The sequence below is a fragment of the Bos taurus genome, chromosome 25 (genome assembly GCF_002263795.3).
Source record: "Bos taurus isolate L1 Dominette 01449 registration number 42190680 breed Hereford chromosome 25, ARS-UCD2.0, whole genome shotgun sequence".
NCBI classification, from domain to species: domain Eukaryota; kingdom Metazoa; phylum Chordata; class Mammalia; order Artiodactyla; family Bovidae; genus Bos; species Bos taurus.
In genome coordinates this window covers 1,710,576-1,729,055 of record NC_037352.1, presented here as the reverse complement: position 1 = coordinate 1,729,055, position 18,480 = coordinate 1,710,576, and the positions used below count along the sequence as shown (strand labels likewise).

General features: G+C 66.3%; 1 protein-coding gene and 1 long non-coding RNA gene across 8 annotated transcripts; one reads left to right on the top strand and one right to left on the bottom strand.

Annotated features, from left to right (window-relative positions):
- The first annotated feature begins 205 nt into the window (after positions 1-205).
- Positions 206-18,408, top strand: CASKIN1 (CASK interacting protein 1). 7 transcript variants are annotated; one of them, XM_024985369.2, is made up of 20 exons: positions 210-445; positions 6,295-6,346; positions 6,452-6,549; positions 6,861-7,006; positions 7,098-7,193; positions 7,301-7,431; positions 7,925-8,033; positions 8,119-8,227; positions 8,318-8,412; positions 8,761-8,878; positions 10,004-10,105; positions 10,185-10,273; positions 10,349-10,433; positions 10,519-10,610; positions 11,392-11,502; positions 11,585-11,686; positions 13,001-13,139; positions 13,227-15,272; positions 15,964-16,384; positions 16,805-18,408. In XM_024985369.2, the coding sequence occupies exons 1-20, from the start codon at positions 352-354 to the stop codon at positions 16,899-16,901; spliced, it is 4,332 nt and encodes a 1,443-aa protein (XP_024841137.1). In that variant the 5' UTR covers positions 210-351; the 3' UTR covers positions 16,902-18,408. The 7 variants fall into 7 exon arrangements, with proteins under 7 accessions (XP_059737486.1, XP_059737489.1, XP_059737487.1 ...); XM_059881504.1 differs by having other exon boundaries at positions 208-445; positions 8,119-8,412; XM_059881505.1 differs by having other exon boundaries at positions 209-445; positions 10,185-10,433.
- On the bottom strand, positions 4,224-13,294 carry LOC101906195 (uncharacterized). Its single transcript, XR_009492809.1, has 3 exons — positions 13,206-13,294; positions 10,164-13,111; positions 4,224-9,120 (listed from the first exon to the last, which is right to left on the bottom strand). It is a non-coding gene; the product is annotated as an uncharacterized lncRNA (long non-coding RNA).
- Positions 18,409-18,480: the final 72 nt, after the last annotated feature.

Below are 18,480 nucleotides of genomic sequence, written 5' to 3'. Positions count from 1 at the left end.
CGGAGCCAAGGAGCCGGGCGCGCGGCCGGCGCGGGCGCACCGAGGTCAGCGGCCGCAGGACGGGGACCCAGGCGTCCGGGAGGCGGCGCCAGGTGCCGCGCCCCCGCCTCACGCCCGCCGCCGCCGGCCCCCGCCCCCGGGCCGCCCCCCGCCCGTGACGCGCTCCCCGCCCCCTCCGCGCCGGGAGCCCGATCCCTAGCCGGAGCCCGAGGACTGCGAGGGGAGCGGGCGGCGGAGGAGGCGGCGGGGGAGGGCGGAGGAGGCGGCCGGTGCCGCGGGGCCGCCGCCGCCGCCTCGGAGCCGCGCCGAGCGCACGGAGCGCAGCCGCGTCGCTGCGGCCCCGGCCGCGCCATGGGGAAGGAGCAGGAGCTGGTGCAGGCAGTGAAGGCGGAGGACGTGGGGACCGCGCAGAGGCTGCTGCAGAGGCCGCGGCCCGGGAAGGCCAGTGAGTCCGGGGGGCGCGGGGGCGCTGGGGGCGGGCGGGAGCGGCGGCGCGCCCCGGGGCCGTCTCCAGCGCCGAGCCCCCCACCCCGCCCGGCGCCGGCCGCGGAGGGGGATGCTCTCGAGTCCCGGGGGGCGGGGCGGGGCCAGCAGCGCCCGGACCCTCGGTCCGCGCCCCCTGCGGCCAGCGCTGAAGGAGGGGCGGCCTCGAGCACCCGGCCGTCACCCCGAGCCCCGCAGCGGGCACCTGGCGGCATCCGCCTCCCTGGCCGCAGGCGTTCGCAAACGTCTCTCCCGCCTGCGATCCCCTCCCTTCCCGGGCTTCGGGCTGACAGCTGGAGGTCTCTGCTGGGCCTTTAAAGGGCGAGGCTGCTCCCCCCCACCACCACCACAACGCCATGGAGAGAAGGAGGGGCGCCTTGCGGTGAGGGGCGACTACAGGGCCGACAGTCTCTGTCAGACCCCTCCCCGCCCCTTGTTTAATAACAGGCTTGGCAGGGAGGGGGGGAAGGACCACGCTGGGGGTGTGGCTGCCCAGGCATGGCCGGCGGGGGGCCGTTTACCGGAGGGGGAGCCGAGGCCCAAGGTCGCCCAGCCCCAGGCAGGCTGAGTTGCCGGCAGGTGCCATCCTGGCCCTCTCTGGCTTCCCTGCTGGGAAAGGGGGCTGGGAGGGGAGGGGGTCTCCCACTGGCCTTCCTGAACTGGGGCTGTGGGCGCCTCGGGGGACGCTTAGGAGCTTGGAGCCCTGATTCTAGCACTCATCCCAGCTCAGCTCAGAGCCTCCCCCGGGACGCTGGGGATGGACGGAAGGGCGTGTGCGGCTGCGCACGTATGGCCGTGTCAGTGTGTCAGGGCACCTGTGAGGGCACCGGCTGGCCTCCTGTGGGTCGCAGGTGGGGTCTGAGTGGCCCACGCCCCATACCGTCCCCTGGGACGGTGTGTAAGCGAGGGAAGCCCCCTCCCCTCTCTCCAGGCGAGATGCTGAGAACTAAGACGGCCCCTGGGGCAGTTGGGGAGCAGCTCCTTGAGCCCCAGGAAGACCCCTCCCACCGCAGCCCCGCCTGGCCGCTCCTTGTCTACCCTGTGCGGTTAGAGAGCTGCACTTGAGTGCTTCAAAGGCACAGGCCGGCCCAGCCTTCCGTACCCGGGGCCCAGGGGCGGGCTGCCACAGAGGACCGGCTTCAGGGCCTCAGGGCCCAGAAAGGCAGGGCTTTCAGGCAGAGGCCGCCTCAGCTGAGCCTCAAAAGCAGGAGAAGGGATGAGAGGTGAAAGCAAGGCAAAGACTTCCACCTAGTGGCCAGCCAACCTTGGGTGCAGACAGCTCGGGTCTCCTCATCTGTGGGATGGGACCCTCAGTGGTCCCTGCCCCACAGCCTTGTTTTAAGAACAGTGAGAGTGTGCAGGGAGCCCAGGCCTTCGTGTGTTCTCAGGAAGGGCTAGTAGTGATAGTGTTGGTCACTCAGTCGTGTCAGACTCTTTGCCAGCCCATGAACTGTAGCCCCCCAGGCTTCTCTGGAAGGCTTCTCTGGGATCCATGGGATTCTCCACGCAAGAATACTGGAATGAGTTGCCATTCCCCTCTCCAGGGTCTTCTCCCGACCCAGGGATCAAACCTGAGTCTCCCGCATTGTAGGCAGATTCTTTACTGTCTGAGCCACCATGGCCATTTCCTAGACAGCCCAGGGCCGGTGCGTGGAGGAAGTGGGGGCGTCAGGTTTGGGAACTCCTCCTGTCTTCCACTCTGGCCCCCGGGGAGATATGTGGGGCTTTTACATCCACCTGTGTCCCCACGTGGATCTCTGCATTCGCCCCTGTGTGGCTTGGTCCCCGGGTAGGAGAGACACCTGCCCTGGCCCCTGAATCTGAGCTCTCTGACTCACAGGGGCGGGCGTAATAAATCAGATGGAGAAATCCCTCCATGAATTAGCTCAGTTGTCATGGCAACACTGGCCTGCTTTGGAGTAAGATGTATTTTGATTCAGCAAAGTACAGCTGGAGTTTGGGCCATGGGGTGGGGGGCATCCGGCCGTGCTCCCTGGGGCCCCCCAACTCTAAAGGTGTTCCCACGACCCTTGTTTCCACAGTCCCTTCCCGGCACTGACACCTTCACTTCAGCCCACCCCCCACCCAGCGTCACCCCGGGCTCTGGCGGCTCCCCCATCCCGCCTGAAGGGAGCCTCCGCTCATATGCACGGGCTGCCACCCTTAGCAGTCATCCTTGGAGGGAAGAAGAGACCGCTCTGCTTGGAAGGGAAGCTGCTGGGGTGGGGGCTGGCCTTCTGGGGTACGGGGACGCCCTGTCCTTCCTCCGGGCCCCGCCTTCCCTTTCTTCAGATTTACTGGAGACTACACGCAGGTGCTCCCATGCTCGCTCACCTTAGCCCCGGAGAGCTGCCCTCCAGCGCCTGGCTCGGTGCTGCCTGCCCTGGGGGCATAGGGGGGCCTCGCCCTGCTGGAGGCCGCGGGGTACAGCCAGGCTGACATGGGAGCAGAGGAGGCCGAGGCCCCTCCCTGGAGGGCACGGACGTGGCCTGTGTGTGGCTTCCGTGGCTGGAGGAGTCCCTGGCAGGGAGGTGGAGGGAGGCTATGAGGACAGGGCGGAAGAGGGTCTGGGGTCATCTCCCCGGAGGCATCTGCAGCTGGAGTTTGCAACTGGCCTCCCAGGTTGGGGTGGTCGCAGGAGAACAATTAGAGGTGGGGGCCACAGGAGAGCCCGAGTTCTGGGGGTCAGGGGCCAGGTGCATGTCCCGTGACCAGCGGTAAGCCATAGGACTCGGTGCCTCGTGGGAAGGGCGAGGAGCTCCTGGGACCTTCCGCTCTGTGCCCACAGCCCCCAGGCCTGGGCAGCCCTGCTCTGCACCAGCTTCACTCAGGACACCTGTCTCTGCAAGGTGCAGCCCCCAGCCCCAGGCAGGCTGCCGCTGTGGGGGCTTCCTGGATGCCCAGTGTCCCCATGGGGGTGCTCCAAGGCCTCAAGCCCACCTACATCCAGTTCCAGCACTTTGAGGAGACCAGCCCAGGGAGGGGGAGATGACCTTACAAGCAGCCCCCTCCTCCTGTGGGGGGTGGTCCCCTTCCGGATGCAGACGCCTCCTCCCCACTAGTGTGTGTCACTTCTGGGCCTTGACCTCCAGCCCCTCTGAGACCTCAGCACCTGCGGGCGTGGCCGGGCCTCCGCCTCTGCTTGGAGCTCCTGGAGCAGCTGCCTGGGTGCCTGCTGCTGGAGGGAGAGTGAGCTGGCCCGGGGAGGCTCTGGGGAGAATCTGAGCCTGGCTACACTGGAACTAAGGGTATGGGGGCAGCAACATTAGAGTCGGGCAGAGCCTTCTGGCACGAGAAGGTGCTGAGCGCAGCCCTGAGTGCGGCGGGGGTCCCTAGTGGGCCACCAACGCCTGGGCTCTGTTCAGCTATGCAGCAGGGACTGCGCCCCACCCGGCCGCATAGTTCACAGAGCCCAGTGCAGGACAAAAAGAGGGGCTGCCTTGTCTCTAGACGGCGGCGGCAGAGTGTCCACCCAGTGCGTGGCTCCTCTTGAGTGGCCACACGGGTCCCACACTTGAAGCCAGGCCTGGCAGGTGGATGGAGTATGTGGGATGAGGGTTCAGTTCAGTCACCAGGCACTGAGCGCCTCGTGTGTGCCCGGCAGTGTGTTAGCTGAAAGGATACGGCAGTGAGCAAAGTAGACAAAAACCATGTCTTCTTGGAGCTTGTAATGTAGTGATGGAGGTGGACAATAAAAAAGGTAATGGGAGTTAAAGAGAAAAAGACACAGACACAGGACGGGGTGGGAGGTTACCATTTTATTTACTCATTGGAAAAGACCCTGATGCTGGGAAAGACTGAGGGCAGGAGAGGGGGGCGACAGAGGATGAGATGTCTCAAAAGACATGAGTTTGAGCAAACTCTAGGAGATAGCAAAGGACAGGGAAGCCTGGCGTGCTGCGGTCCATGGGGTTGCAAAGAGTCGGACATGACTGAGCAACTGAACACGAACAATTTTTAAAATTATTTGACCACGCCTCGTGGCTTGCTTGGTTGGCTCCCCAACCAAGGACTGGACCTGGGCCTGAATCCTAACCACTGGACTCCCAGAGAACTCCCAGATAATTACCATTTTAGATGGGAGTGAGGAGGCTTTGACAAGCAGGTCTTGAATAAAGGCCTGGAGGATATGAAGAGGGAGTCATGGGAAGAGGGAAGAATAACGCCTGCCCTCTCCACATACACAGCTTGTGCAAAGGCCCTGTGGCAGCAGAGGCAGGTGTGTTGGAGTGCCGTCAAGGAGGCTCAGGTGACTGGAGCAGGGATGAGGGGGAAGCGTGTCCAGCTTCGGCCTCTAACCCCAGTGAGACGGGAGCAGCAGGATCAGACGCGTGTCCTCAGGGGGCCCCACCGACCTCAGTGGGTGTGGAGGCGACAGGCTGGAAGTGGGGAGGCCAGTGGAGAGGAGGTGGCTGTGGTCCTTTGAGAGATGCTGACCTGGTGTGGGCTGGGGATGTTGCGACCGAGAAAGGATAGGATTCTGGGCGTGCTTTAAACGGGTTCTAAAGGCAGAGCCCACAGGATTTACCGATGAAGACATAAGGACCCAGGGCTGCCTCCAAGGTTTTGCCCTGGACCACCAGCGGCACTGGTGCAAACTGAGACAGACTCCAGCATCAGCCACGCGTCTGAGCAGGGCGGGGGCGGGGGTGGAGACGCCGCTGGTCCTGGAGCCTCTGCTCGTGGGCTATTGGCCGGAAGAGCCCCTCCCTGGGGAGGGTGGGGAGGAGCCCTGTGGAGCTGTGTCAGCAACGGCCACGTGCTGAGCCCTTGGACCTGCGAGGCCGGCCCGTTAGACCCTCCTAGCTCACGGCCCAGGCTACAGGGCTAGTAAGGGGCAGAGGCCTGTCTGATTCTGCGGGCCTTGTGGGCCACCGGGGGGCCTCATGCCCCACATCCAGCAGCTGAGAACCGAGGCTGGGGCGGCTGGGGCTGCCGTGGGTCACTAAGCGGCCCTGCAGCAGCCCCTCTGAGCCCCGACTCCCTCGGGCTCCTGCCCCCATCCCTGTCCTGGGCCTGGACAAAGGGGCTTCTGTCTTGCCAGCCCCTCCTTCACAGAGTGACTGACCCACAAATGGGTTATGTAACCATGGCCCAGACAGGCAGGGGATTGGCCCGAGTCCGGCTGGACCTGAGCCCGTGGGGAGAGCATCGGTGGGCTCCGCTCCTCTGGCCGGCGCCCAGTGGAGGCCAGAACTGTGGAGGAGACCGGGGCGTCCGAGGGAGGGCTTCAGGCAGGCCGATGAGGGGGTCACTATCGCGTGGCTGCCCAGAGGCATGGGCCCACTTGTCGGCCTCCCCTTCCCGCCTGGCTGGATGGGGTGCATCCACACTGGCCAGGCCTGGGGCTGGAGCTGGGGGAGGCTGCACCCTGGAAGTGCGGCTCTCCCGCAGAGATACCCCTGTTTCCGGGTGTGGCAGGCCGCCCCCGGGCCCATCTGGGCCCTTCTGAGAGACAGATTGGGCTGGCTCTCTCCCTCCCACGATTGGCAGGGGCTCAGTCGGCGTCCCCAGGGAGGGCTTCGTGTGCACATGTGTGCGCCTGTGTGGGCGCCCAGCCCCGGCCTCTCAGACAGGTCCTGGCCCGGGGAAACCTCCCAGCATCTCAGTTCAGTGAGAAACTGAGGTCCGAAAGCTGGTACCTGGTGCTGGGTGCAGGGAGCACAGCGGAATGAATGAACGCTTCTAGACTGAAGCCCTAGATAGCTTTGGCTCTGAGCCTGCCAGAGAGCTAGCCAGCTGCTCTCGGGCTGCCTAGAGGGGGCTGGGCCCCAGGTGGGCCTCCTTCACCGTGTTTCCTCCCCCCCGCAGAACTCCTGGGCTCCACCAAGAAGATCAATGTCAATTTCCAAGACCCTGATGGGTGAGTTCTCAGCCCTGGGAGGCATCAGTCTGGTGTGGGGGTCAGGGACTCCTAGGGCAGGGGGGTGTCCGGCACCTGTCCACATGTGTCCATCACCCGTCGCAGCTTTTCAGCCCTGCACCACGCGGCCCTGAATGGCAACACAGAGCTGATCACCTTGCTGTTGGAGGCCCAGGCTGCTGTGGACATCAAGGACAACAAAGGCAAGGCCTGCCAGGCAGGACATGGCAGTGAGCGAAGTGGATAAAAACCACTGTCCTCTTGGAGCTTGTAAATTAGTGATGGAAGTGGACAGTAAAGGCCAGGGATCTTGGAGCCAGGGGCACAGGGGTTAAGATCAGAGCTTAACCCTGGAGGGACCCTGGAGGCCTCCATGGTTCCTCAACTGAGGTCAGCCTAGGGTCCTGGTCTGGGTCGAGGCAGCTTCTCGTGGGGTCAGCGTCCTGGAGGTCAGGGTTGGGGTCAGGGGCAGGGTCTAGCTCCAGCTCCCAACTTCCCCCGTCCACCCCCCCAGGCATGCGGCCTCTGCACTACGCGGCCTGGCAGGGCCGGAAGGAGCCCATGAAGCTGGTGCTGAAGGCGGGCTCAGCGGTGAACATCCCATCCGACGAGGGCCACATCCCCCTGCACTTGGCGGCCCAGCACGGTCACTATGATGTGGTAAGGACTGCCCCTGGGGGCGACAGGGCGCCTGGGGCAGCAGGAGCCTGATGGACACCCCCAGGCCTGACCGTGCCTGTGGTCCCTGCAGTCCGAAATGCTGCTGCAGCACCAGTCCAACCCCTGCATGGTGGACAACTCGGGCAAGACGCCCCTGGACCTGGCCTGTGAGTTTGGCCGCGTCGGGGTAAGTCTCCCCGGGGAGCTGAGTGCGACTCCATCTGCTCCGTCTTCTTCTCCTAGGGGCCTCCCACCCCGTTTCTTGGGCCCCCTACTCTTCACCCCTCCCTCCAGGTGGTCCAGCTGCTTCTGAGCAGCAACATGTGTACGGCCTTGCTGGAGCCCCGGCCAGGAGACACCACCGACCCCAACGGCACCAGTCCCCTGCACCTGGCAGCCAAGAACGGCCACATCGACATCATCAGGTATGGCCAGGGTGGGGGCGGGGTGAGGGGCTCTCTGCCTCGCGGTGCCTGCTCCTGGCTTGGCAGTAAGACCGGAGCGGCCGGGAAGCCATGGGGATGTGGTCAGGCCTCTGGTACAAGGGATGCCTCCAGCCACCCCCGTAGAGGATGCCCCAGTGGGGGCTAGGGAGTGGGCTTCTACAGCCTCCCAGCCTGTGCCACCTGCCAGGTGGGCCTGTGGTGACTCTCGGCGTCTCTGAGCCTCTGTCTCCCCATGTTCAAAGTGCGCATCGCAGCACTGCTTGTCCTGAGATGAGACAAGACCAGAATGTGAAGGATTTGCACTGGGAGGGGGACTCCTGCAAGTTCCTGGTCACTGGCGGAGGCCATCCTGTCGGGGAGGTGGGGTCGGGTTGGCTCATTCTGGGCCCCCAGGAGTCAGAGGCCGACTCGGGGTGCCGGGCCAGTGGACTCGCATGCAAGGCCCTGCCTGCTCCCCCTGCCACCCTGCCAGACTGCTGCTCCAAGCCGGCATCGACATTAACCGCCAGACCAAGTCCGGCACCGCCCTGCACGAGGCCGCACTCTGTGGGAAGACGGAGGTGGTTCGGCTGCTGCTGGATGTGAGTCGGGGCCAGGGTACAGGGTGCGGGGATCAGGCGAGGGCGGAGGGGGCTCCTGACAGGCCTCACTCTCTGGCACACGCAGAATGGGATCAACGCCCATGTGAGAAACACCTACAGCCAGACTGCCCTGGACATTGTGCATCAGTTCACCACCTCCCAGGCCAGCAAGGAGATCAAGCAGCTGCTGCGAGGTGGGCTTGGGCGGGGCCGGGAGGCTGGGGCAGGGCCGGGGCTGGGCCGGCTCACAGGACCGGGGGGTCTGCCACCTCCTGTGTCCCCAGAGGCCTCGGCGGCCCTGCAGGTCCGGGCGACCAAGGATTACTGCAACAACTATGACCTGACCAGCCTCAACGTGAAAGCTGGGGACATCATCACAGTAAGGACGGTCCGGGGCTGCTGGAGCAGGGCTGAGAGGGGCCTGGGATGCTGCCCCCAACGCCTGGCAAGAACTGGGGGGGCCCAGGCCACCCATCCACTTGACCCAGAGGGGAGTCCCTCCGAGTGTGTTCCCCTCACCTTATCCATTGACCCAGAGGGGAGTCCCTCGGAGTGTGCTCCCCTCGCCTTATCCATTGACCCAGAGGGGAGTCCCCCTGAGCATGCTCCCCTCACCTTATCCATTGACCCGGAGGGGAGTCCCCCCTGAGCGTGCTCCCCTCATCTTATCCACTTGACCCGGAGGGGAGTCCCCCCTGAGTGTGCTCCCCTCACCTTATCCGGCCAGGTCCTTGAGCAGCACCCAGATGGTCGCTGGAAGGGCTGTATCCATGACAACAGGACAGGCAATGACCGTGTGGGCTACTTCCCATCTTCCCTGGGCGAGGCCATCGTCAAGCGAGCAGGCAAGTCCAGCCCAGGCCAGAGGCTCGTGGCCAGACAGGAGCATGTACACGGTGTGCTGCGGGCTGGGCTGGGGCCATGAGCTCCCGCCATCACTGGGTGTGAGGTCCGGGATTTGTCCTGCCAGCTCTCTTATCCGGGTCCCCAGACCTGGTCCTTCATTGATTCAGCAGACACTGCACGCCAGGCTCGAGGAATAGACGATCACCCAAATGGCCTCGTTCCTGCTCTCAAGGAGCTTGCCCTGGGCGGAGGGGAGCACAGGACAGTGAAGTCAGCATGGAGGGAAATGTGCCGACCAGTGACCCAGACATTGCAGATGGAGACATGCTTCAGACAGTGGATGGACAAGGCCCTGAGAAGTGGGAGGGAGCAAGCTGCAGGCGGCGACTTTGGGGTAGCGGGAACCACACATGCAGAGACGCTCAGGCAGGGCAGAGTGTGACCTGTGTGAGGGTCCAGAGCCCAGGGCGGCTGACTTGGTGACAGAGCGAGGGGCATAGGAAGCCACAGGGCTGTGGAATGGCTTCAGGTGGGGTATGGGTGTGACGGGCTTATCCTGTACACAGGACATGGAGGTTGACAGGCCGGTGAGAGGGCAGAGGGGGGCCAGCTAGGAGGTGTGGTCGGTCAGTCCACCCAAGGTCATCAAGTGCCCTGGCCCCAGGCTCCTGGGGACCTCTTCCCCCTGCTCCCCTATCAGAGGGGTTTGTACCCTCCTGCGAACCCCCACCTCCACATACTGGACCACTGGCAGAATAGCCTGGCCTGCACCCCGCTCTGCCCTGCTCTCCTGCTCGCCAGTGTCCAGGGTTGGGAGGGGTCTTCTGAGGGTCTCTCAGCTCCTTGGAGACAGCCGGGGAGGAGGAGCTGGCGCTGAGCCTCCCGGCCTGTGTGCGCGTGTGCACACATGCGTGTGTCTCTGTGTGCATGTGCGTGTGTGTGTACGCATGTGTGTGCCTGTGTGCACCTCTGTGCATGTGTGTCTACGTGTGCACGTGTGTCTGTGTGTGCACGGGACTGTGTGTATGCATGCATGTGTGCATGTGTGTGTGCGTGTCTGGCCTCTACTCTACGCAGGCCCTGGAGCCGGTCCAGGGCTCAGGGCAGCTGTGCTCGGCCTGCAGGTCCCCGAGCAGGTGCTGAACCAAGTCCACCCCAGGGAGGCAGCTCCGCGGGGCCCACTGTGCCCCCCGAGGAGATCTGGGTGCTGAGGAAGCCTTTTGCAGGTGGGTGGGGGGCCTTGGGGGGAGGCGGTGGGGTGGAGTGGGGCGGGTGGCGGCTGACCTTGTTCTGTCCTGTGGGCAGGCGGGGACCGCAGCGGCAGCTTGAGCAGCGCGGCTGGGGGCCGGAGCGTCGGGGGCCACACCCTGCACGCTGGCTCTGAAGGGGTCAAGGTAGGTGGGGTGGCAGCAGGGCCGGGGTGCCTGGGTCCGGAGCAGCACTGGTCAGCCAGCCTGTCTGGGTTCCAGCTCCTGGCAACGGTGCTCTCCCAGAAGCCAGTGTCCGACTCCAGCCCCGGGGACAGCCCGGTCAAGCCTCCGGAGGGCCCTGCAGGTAAGGGCAAGGACACGGCACTGCTGGCTGGGTGCGGAGGTAGCCCCCAGGCAGCCCTCACCCCTCCAAACCCTCTCGTCCCTAGCTGCGACCCGGGCCCAGCCTCCAGCAGCCCACGCGGGGCCGGGCTATGGGGAGCAGCCACCCAAGAAGCTGGAGGCAGCATCCGAAGGCAAGGTACAGGGCCAGGGCAGCTGCAGGGGCGGGGGCCGGGGAAGCCCACCTGGCTGGGCCACAGCACGGCCAGCACCCTCGATGGGCCAGGCCCGTCCTTCTGTTGGTCTGTCAGTCTGTGTGCGTAGCTGTTGTCTCTTGTGCAGGCTGTGCGTGTAAGCCAGTGTGTGTAAAAGTGTGACAGTGTGAGGCGAGTAGGGGGTGTGTTTGTGTGTGGCTAGTGTGACTGCAGTCTGGGCATGGGTGCACCTGTGTGTGCATGTGGAGGGTGTGGGTGCGAGACGAGTGGAAGCGTATGTGGGGGTGAGTCGGGTCCATGTGCGTGCACCTGCGTGCTAGGGCAGGCGTGAACTGCTGGCTGAGTCCTCCTGCGTCCCCCCCAGGCAGAGCCCACCTCCCGCGTGGGCGGCAGCAGTCAGTGGCCCCTCCTGAGGCCCCATTCCCAGAGCCCCTGTCACGGGCCACATGGCTGGGTGGCCCTGATCCAGGAAAGGGGGGCGGTCGGGGAGGCCTGTGATGTGGACGGCGGCGGGACCCTCCTGGTGGAGATCACAGCAGGCAGCCGACACGTAGGACGACGCGGAGACAGCGGAGCCCCGGACTCAGAGGGAGGAGCACCCGGCCAGGCTGACGGGGGCCTGGCGGCTGCAGACGGCCCAGCAGACGGCAGCTCGCGCCGCGTGGTCTTCGGCTGAGCAGAGAAGGAGGCGCTGCGGTGGCTGGGTGCACGCCTGGCTGGGGGGGCAGGTGGGCGAGCCTGCAGCGGGTGCCTTGTGTCTTCCAGGGCGCCGAGGCTGTCAGCCAGTGGCTTGCCACGTTCCAGCTGCAGCTCTACGCCCCCAACTTCATCAGCGCCGGGTACGACCTGCCCACCATCAGCCGCATGACCCCCGAGGTGAGGTGCCCAGAAAGCTGCCCACCATCTGGCTCGGAGATGGGCCCCCAGCCTCTGGCTAACAGGCAGCTCCTCTACCCAGGACCTCACTGCCATCGGGGTCACCAAGCCCGGCCACAGGAAGAAAATCACTGCGGAGATCAGTGGTCTGAGCCTCCCGGACTGGCTGCCTGAGCACAAACCTGTAAGGCCCCCTGCACCCTGGTGGCCAAGCCCAGGAGGGGCAGACCGACAGACGGACAGATAGCCACGGCCCTCCCCTGCCTTCTGGGGAGCCCAGTGAGAGGACAGCGGAGGGTGTCCTCTGTTCGTCTGTCAGGGGCCCCTGGGCCAGCCTCCCCGGGCAGGGGCCGGGGTAACCTCCTCTGAAGGCTGTTCGGGCAAGGGGAGCCTGGAGCCCGGAGCATCCCCGTCTCTACTACACACTTGCCACTCAGGGATGTTGGCACCACCCAGCGCCCTGCAGTGCTGCCCGATGCACGCCCACCAGACACCGCAGGGGGCTGCCACACACCCAGGCACATGCACAGGGAGGGTGTGTGTGAGCACAGGCCTCAGCACGCAGACCGCATGCGTGCACTGAACACATGCCCAGTGCCCACCGATGGCCACACTGGCCTCGGCCTGTGCTGTCATGCACGGGTGCCCTGCGGAGGCACAGGCTCCGGGATGGGAGAGGGGGACCTGGGGCCTGTCCCATCTGCACCGCCTCTCTGGGCCTCTGGCTCCCACCGTCCAGGAGGGAGATGCTGTGGCCACCGAGGGCCCCCAGGGTGGGACAGGCGGGTGCACACGCCTCACCCACACTGCCTGCCTCGCCCCACTCAGTCCATGGCTCAGGGGTCCTCCCAGCCAGCTCGCCTGGGTCCCAGGGGCTTCACTCTGCTTGCTCACCCAGGCGGTGACCGAGTGCTGTGTTGGTGTGTGAGTGATGTCCAGCTGGGAATGTGGATAGGTGGATCCCGGTCAGGGGGCCACTGGCTGGTTCTGGGTGAACTCCATCACGGATACTTGCACAGGCGTGTGACAAGGCTGTGTGACGTGTGGCTGAGGATGGTGGGGAAATGATGAGAGGGCGTGAGTGTGACTCAGGGGTGTCAGTGCCATGGATGACTGGGGTGCAAGCTATGCGTATACCTGTTGCTGGTCGGCGATGCTGTGTGTCTGCGTCCGTGACGCGTGAGGTGTGTCCACGTGGGTGCCGTCCCCAGGGCTGCCTGGCCTGCCTGGCAGGTGAGGAACCGCCTTCCTCCCCCTCCCCCCGAGGGCATCCCACGGAGAGGGTCACGCCTCTGTGTGTGTCTGCCTGTGTCCGCACGTGTGTGTGCGCTGGCCTTGGCTGTGCTGTCAAGGCTGTGCTGACCCCTCCGGCCTGTCCATTTGTCCTTCCGTCTCTCTGTGCCGGGCTGGCCCGGTGCCCACCCCTCCACCAGCTCCGAGCAGCAGGCAGGGTATGGGCAGCCAGCTTGGGCTGCCCTCTGTGTCCCCCGCCCCGTAGGCAAACCTGGCCGTGTGGCTGTCCATGATCGGCCTGGCGCAGTACTACAAGGTGCTGGTGGACAACGGCTACGAGAACATTGACTTCATCACGGACATCACTTGGGAGGACCTGCAGGAGATCGGCATCACCAAGCTGGGTGAGGCCCCGCCCCGCCCCGCCCCGCCCCGCCCCGCCCCGCCCTCCTTGTGCTCCCGGGCCTGACCTGCGCCCCGCCCCAACTCAGGCCACCAGAAGAAGCTGATGCTGGCCGTGCGGAAACTGGCGGAGCTGCAGAAGGCAGAGTACGCCAAGTACGAGGGGGGACCCTTGCGCCGGAAGGCACCGCAGTCGCTGGAGGTGATGGCCATCGAGTCGCCACCCCCACCCGAGCCTGCCCCGGCTGACTGCCAGTCTCCGAAGATGACCACCTTCCAGGACAGCGAGCTCAGCGGGGAGCTGCAGGCGGCCTTGACCGGCCCGGCCGAAGGGGCTGCTGCTGCCACCGCCCCAGCTGAAAAGCCGGCCAACCACCTGCCGCCCACCCCGAGGGCCTCAGGGCGGCAGGAGCCCAGCCTGGGGGGGAGGGCGCGGCACATGAGCAGCTCCCAGGAGCTGCTGGGCGATGGGCCCCCGGGACCCAGCAGCCCCATGTCACGGAGCCAGGAGTACCTGCTCGATGAGGGGCCGGCCCCCGGCACCCCTCCCAAGGAAGCCCGGCCCAGCCGCCACGGCCACAGTGTCAAGCGGGCCAGCGTGCCCCCGGTGCCCGGCAAGCCTCGGCAGGTCCTGCCGCCAGGGGCCAGCCACTTCACGCCCCCCCAGACACCCACGAAACCCCGGCCAAGCTCCCCGCAGGCCCTGGGGGGGCCTCATGGCCCAGCGCCAGCCACAGCCAAGGTGAAGCCCACCCCTCAGCTGCTGCCGCCCACGGAGCGACCCATGTCCCCCCGCTCGCTGCCTCAGTCGCCCACTCACCGCGGCTTCGCCTACGTGCTGCCCCAACCGGTGGAGAGTGAGGCTGGGCCGGCTGCCCCAGGGCCTGCACCTGCAGCCGTGCCCACGCCGGTGCCCACGCTGTGCCTGCCGCCCGAGGCCGACGCAGAGCCAGGGAGGCCCAAGAAGCGCGCCCACAGCCTGAATCGCTACGCAGCGTCGGACAGCGAGCCGGAGCGGGACGAGTTGCTGGTGCCGGCCGCCGCCGGGCCCTACGCCACGGTCCAGCGGCGCGTGGGCCGCAGCCACTCGGTGCGGGCGCCTTCCGGCGCAGACAAGAACGTCAACCGCAGCCAGTCCTTTGCCGTGCGGCCGCGGAAGAAGGGGCCGCCCCCACCCCCACCCAAGCGCTCCAGCTCCGCCATGGCCAGCGCCAACCTGGCCGATGAGCCGGCGCCAGACGCGGAGACTGAGGGGGCCGGGGCTGAGGACGGCCGGCTGGGGGTCCGGGCGCAGAGCCGGCGGGCCAGTGACCTGGCTGGCAGCGTGGACACAGGAAGTGCCGGCAGCGTGAAGAGCATCGCAGCCATGCTTGAGCTGTCATCCATAGGGGGTGGGGGCCGGGCAGCCCGTAGGCCCCCTGAGGGCCATCCCATGCCTCACCCTGCCAGCCCAGAGCCAGGCCGGGTGGCCACGGTGCTGGCCTCAGTGAAGCACAAGGAGGCCATTGGACCTGACGGCGAGGTGGTGAACCGGCGCCGCACACTGAGCGGGCCCGTCACGGGACTCCTGGCCACTGCTCGCCGGGGTTCCGGAGAGCCAGCGGGGCCTGCAGACCATGGCCAGTTGGTGGAAGAGGGTGCCGCCCGGCAGCGGCCCCGAGGTCCAGCCAAGGGCGAGGCGGGTGCAGAGGGCCCGCCCCTAGCCAGGGTGGAGGCCAGTGCCACCCTCAAGAGGCGCATCCGGGCCAAGCAGAGCCAGCAGGAGAACGTCAAGTTCATCCTAACTGAGTCTGACACGGTCAAGCGCCGGCCCAAGGTCAAGGAGCGGGAGGCAGGTCCCGAGCCTCCCCCACCACCGCTGTCCGTGTACCAGAATGGAACGGGCACTGTGCGCCGCCGGCCAGCCTCTGAGCAGGCTGGGCCCCCAGAGCTGCCCCCGCCACCCCCGCCTGCTGAGCCCCCGCCCTCTGACCTCATGCACCTGCCCCCGCTGCCCCCGCCGGACAGCGATGCCCGGAAGCTGGCCAAGCCACCTGTTTCTCCCAAGCCCATTCTGGCTCAGCCCGTGCCCAAGATCCAGGGCTCACCCACACCTGCTTCCAAGAAGGTGCCGCTGCCAGGTCCCAGCAGCCCAGGTAGGTGCAGGAAGCCAGCTGGGGAGGGGTCCCACACCACGGTCTGCAGGGTTTTCTGCTTCTTGGATCTGATGAAGGCCAGAGGGAGTGGGGTGGGAAGGTATCTTCAGACTCCCTCATCCAGCTGCCCCGGACCATCAGCCCAGAGCTGGGACAGTTGTCTTTAGGTCCTCAGTGGAGGAGGCACAGGTGCATAAATAGCAGCACCTATGGAAGGAGGACAGGCCCAGGAGGCCGGAGGGTTCGGGGGGACTCTGACATGGCTGTAGAGTGACCCCAGCACGGGAGGGAGGGGAGAGGCTTCCAGACAGAAAGGTCAGAGGTGCAAAGTCCCTGTGACATTCAAGCAACGGAAGGGCCAGTGGCTACAACAGGCCACACCTGGAAGGGGATGGAGGTGGAATGAGGATGGGTCGGGGTTTGGAAGCAGTGACCCAAACAGGTGTGCGCAGGGAAGCGCCCCCCCCCCCCCCCCCCCGCCGCCACAGCCTCAGGGAGACCCAGTGGGGAGGGGCACGGAGAGCTGGAGCTGAAGCCGGGCTTGCAGTGCAGAGGGCGTTGTTTTCGCTCCCGGTTGCGAAGCAGGGCCCTTGGGCAGTGTTTAGGCAGGGCTTGGGTAGGGACGGGCAGCGCGCGATTTGCGCGCGCCGCGCGACCTCCCACCCCGGTGCGAATCTCCTCCTCCCCGCAGAGGTGAAGCGTGCGCACGGCACGCCGCCGCCCGTGTCTCCCAAGCCGCCGCCACCGCCCACGGCGCCAAAGCCGGCCAAAGCCGCGGCGGGGCTGCAGTCGGGCAGTTCCAGCCCGTCGCCCGCGCCCTCGCCGGCGCGCCAGCAACCCGCCGCCCTCGCCAAGCCGGCCAGCACGCCGCCCGCGCTGAGCGCCAGCCCCGCCAGCCCCGCCAGGCCGCCGTCGCCCGGTGCGCCCGCGCTGCACGTGCCCGCCAAGCCGCCACGCGCTGCCGCCGCGGCTACAGGGCCCCCAGCTGCGCCCGACGGCGCCTCGCCGGGGGACAGCGCCCGGCAGAAGCTGGAGGAGACGAGCGCGTGCCTGGCGGCGGCGCTGCAAGCCGTAGAAGAGAAGATCCGGCAGGAGGACGCGCAGGGCTCGCGGTAGGTGCAGGACCGGGTGCGGCCTGCGCGAGGCCGAGGCTGCCGCTCACCTGTAGGCTGCCTTGTGGGGGCGGGATCGAGTCGCGCCGGAGAGGCGTGGCCTTTGAACTAGCCCCGCCCCATACCGCGGGGCGGGGCCCGGCATGGGCGGGGTCTCTGAGAGGGGCCGGGTCCCCCAGAGGCGGCCGCGCGTGGGGCGGGGCCTGGGCTGGCAGACGTCATGGGGGCGTGGCCTTGAATTAGCCCTGCCCCATGCTGCGGGGCGGGACCAGAATGGGCGGAGAGGGGTCTGGCCATGAGTTGGGCGGTCAGCCCTCGTGGGCGGGGGAGGGCCGTGGTGTCCGCGAGGGGGCGGCCTTCGCGCGGAGGGGCGGAACGCCCTGCTCCGGGCCTTCCTGCTCACTCCGCGCCCGCCCGCAGCCCCTCGGCGGCGGAGAAGAGCACCGGCAGCATCCTGGACGACATTGGCAGCATGTTTGACGACCTGGCCGACCAGCTGGACGCCATGCTGGAGTGACGCGGCCGCCCACGTCGGGCCCGCACGCTGACCTTTACCTCAGGATGGGCACCTCTGGGCGCGGCGTGAGCAGGCAGGCGGGCGGGGTCGCGAGGGCGGGGCGCAGGGGGCCGGGCGCGAGGCTCCTGCACAAGCACAACTCCTGCCGCCGGGCCCAGCCCGGACGACTGCCTGGCCGGGGGACCCAAGGGCTCTGGTCAGATGCTGCTGCCCCCTACCCGTGCAATAACTGCTGGGCCGCCTGTCCCCACCGCCAGGCTCTGCCCGCCGTGGTGCGGGAGGGGCCGCTCCTGAACCCCCGCCCAGAGCCCCGGTTGGGCCCACCCTCGGGGGCAGTGGGCAGGGGGCAGCCACTGTAGCCCCCTCCCCAGTCTGGGGCAGAGCACAGGCCTATGCCCAGCACAGAACTGCCCGATGGGGACCTCTGCCAGCCGCTCCTGCGCAGCACAAGGGGCTGGGTTGGGCCCCCTGCCCCACAGCACCTCTCCCTCCCCCCCCCCCAGAATATAAGCTATCGAAGAGTATTAATTTATTGGGAATGAGCTAAGGCAGATTTCCCCAGAGATACAAAAAGGTATAACTTTAACAAATATATATTTAAAGAAAGAAAAAATATTATTGATTCTATAGAAAACCATTTACCAACTGTAAGGACGCTGGAGTCTAGTTCAAGACAAAAGCTGTCAAGAGGCCCTGGCCATCTGTCTGTCTATCCGTTCCTCCCTCGGTCCCAGAGTGGCCAGATCCCTGGCCCAGTAGCACAAACAGGCTGGGGTCCGAGGAGGGGTCCGTGCTCTGCCAGGGCCTCCCCTCTGATCTCTCTCCTAACTTCTCTGCGTCTGAAGAACCTGAAGGATGTGCCTTGCTCGCCGCTGGGCTGTGTCCTCCGTTTGGTGGAGACAGTGGGCAGGGTTCCACCTCTCTCTGGGGTGCTGGTGTGAGGGTGCCCCTGGGTTCCAAGGGAGCTGTGTGCACAGCGTGGGTGTGTCAGCCGGGTGACAGCAGTGGGTGAAGGGCGTGCATGCCAGGCTGTGTGTGGTACATGCGAGGGTATGCCCGACCCTCCCTCCCGGGGGCCCCAGCTGGCCCCACACAGCCAGCCCGCCGCGCCCCCGCTCCCAGACGCTCTGCTTGTGGGCCGAGGCCGTGTCGTGTGGCCCTTCTCGCCTTCTCTCTCCTCCCCCACTCCAAAAAAGTACTGACTGGCCTCCTCTGTTGTGTTTGCTGATCCACATGTGTTGGGCACAACTTTGACATTTCTTAAAAAAGAGAATTAAAAACGCCGAAAACCAGCGACTGTGATTCGGGTGGGTGGAGGGGTTCTGCCTAGGTGGTATCTGGGCATGTGGGGCCCCTCCCAGCAGTCACGTGCTAACACGTCCCCAGGTGGGTGGGCCTGGGCATCTGCCTGGCCTCTTTGCAGTGGGTGGCCCGGACCAGGGCTAGCAGGTGGGGAGGGGGGTCCGGGCAGGGAGCTACTGTCAGCTGTCAATAAACAGAAAACGGAGCTGCCTGGCTTTTTTTTGGTGGGGGGTTGCATATTGGGGCAAGTGGGGGGCTTGCCTGTTCCTGGCAGGGG

Excerpts from the sequence above, each read along its gene's own strand:
- CASKIN1 (XM_059881503.1), top strand. The coding sequence starts at position 352 with ATGGGGAAGGAGCAGGAGCTGGTGCAGGCAGTGAAGGCGGAGGACGTG. Across the intron at positions 11,503-11,584 it reads TCAGCCGCATGACCCCCGAG|GACCTCACTGCCATCGGGGT; the intron begins GTGAGGTGCCCA and ends TCCTCTACCCAG. Across the intron at positions 13,140-13,226 it reads GATCGGCATCACCAAGCTGG|GCCACCAGAAGAAGCTGATG; the intron begins GTGAGGCCCCGC and ends GCCCCAACTCAG.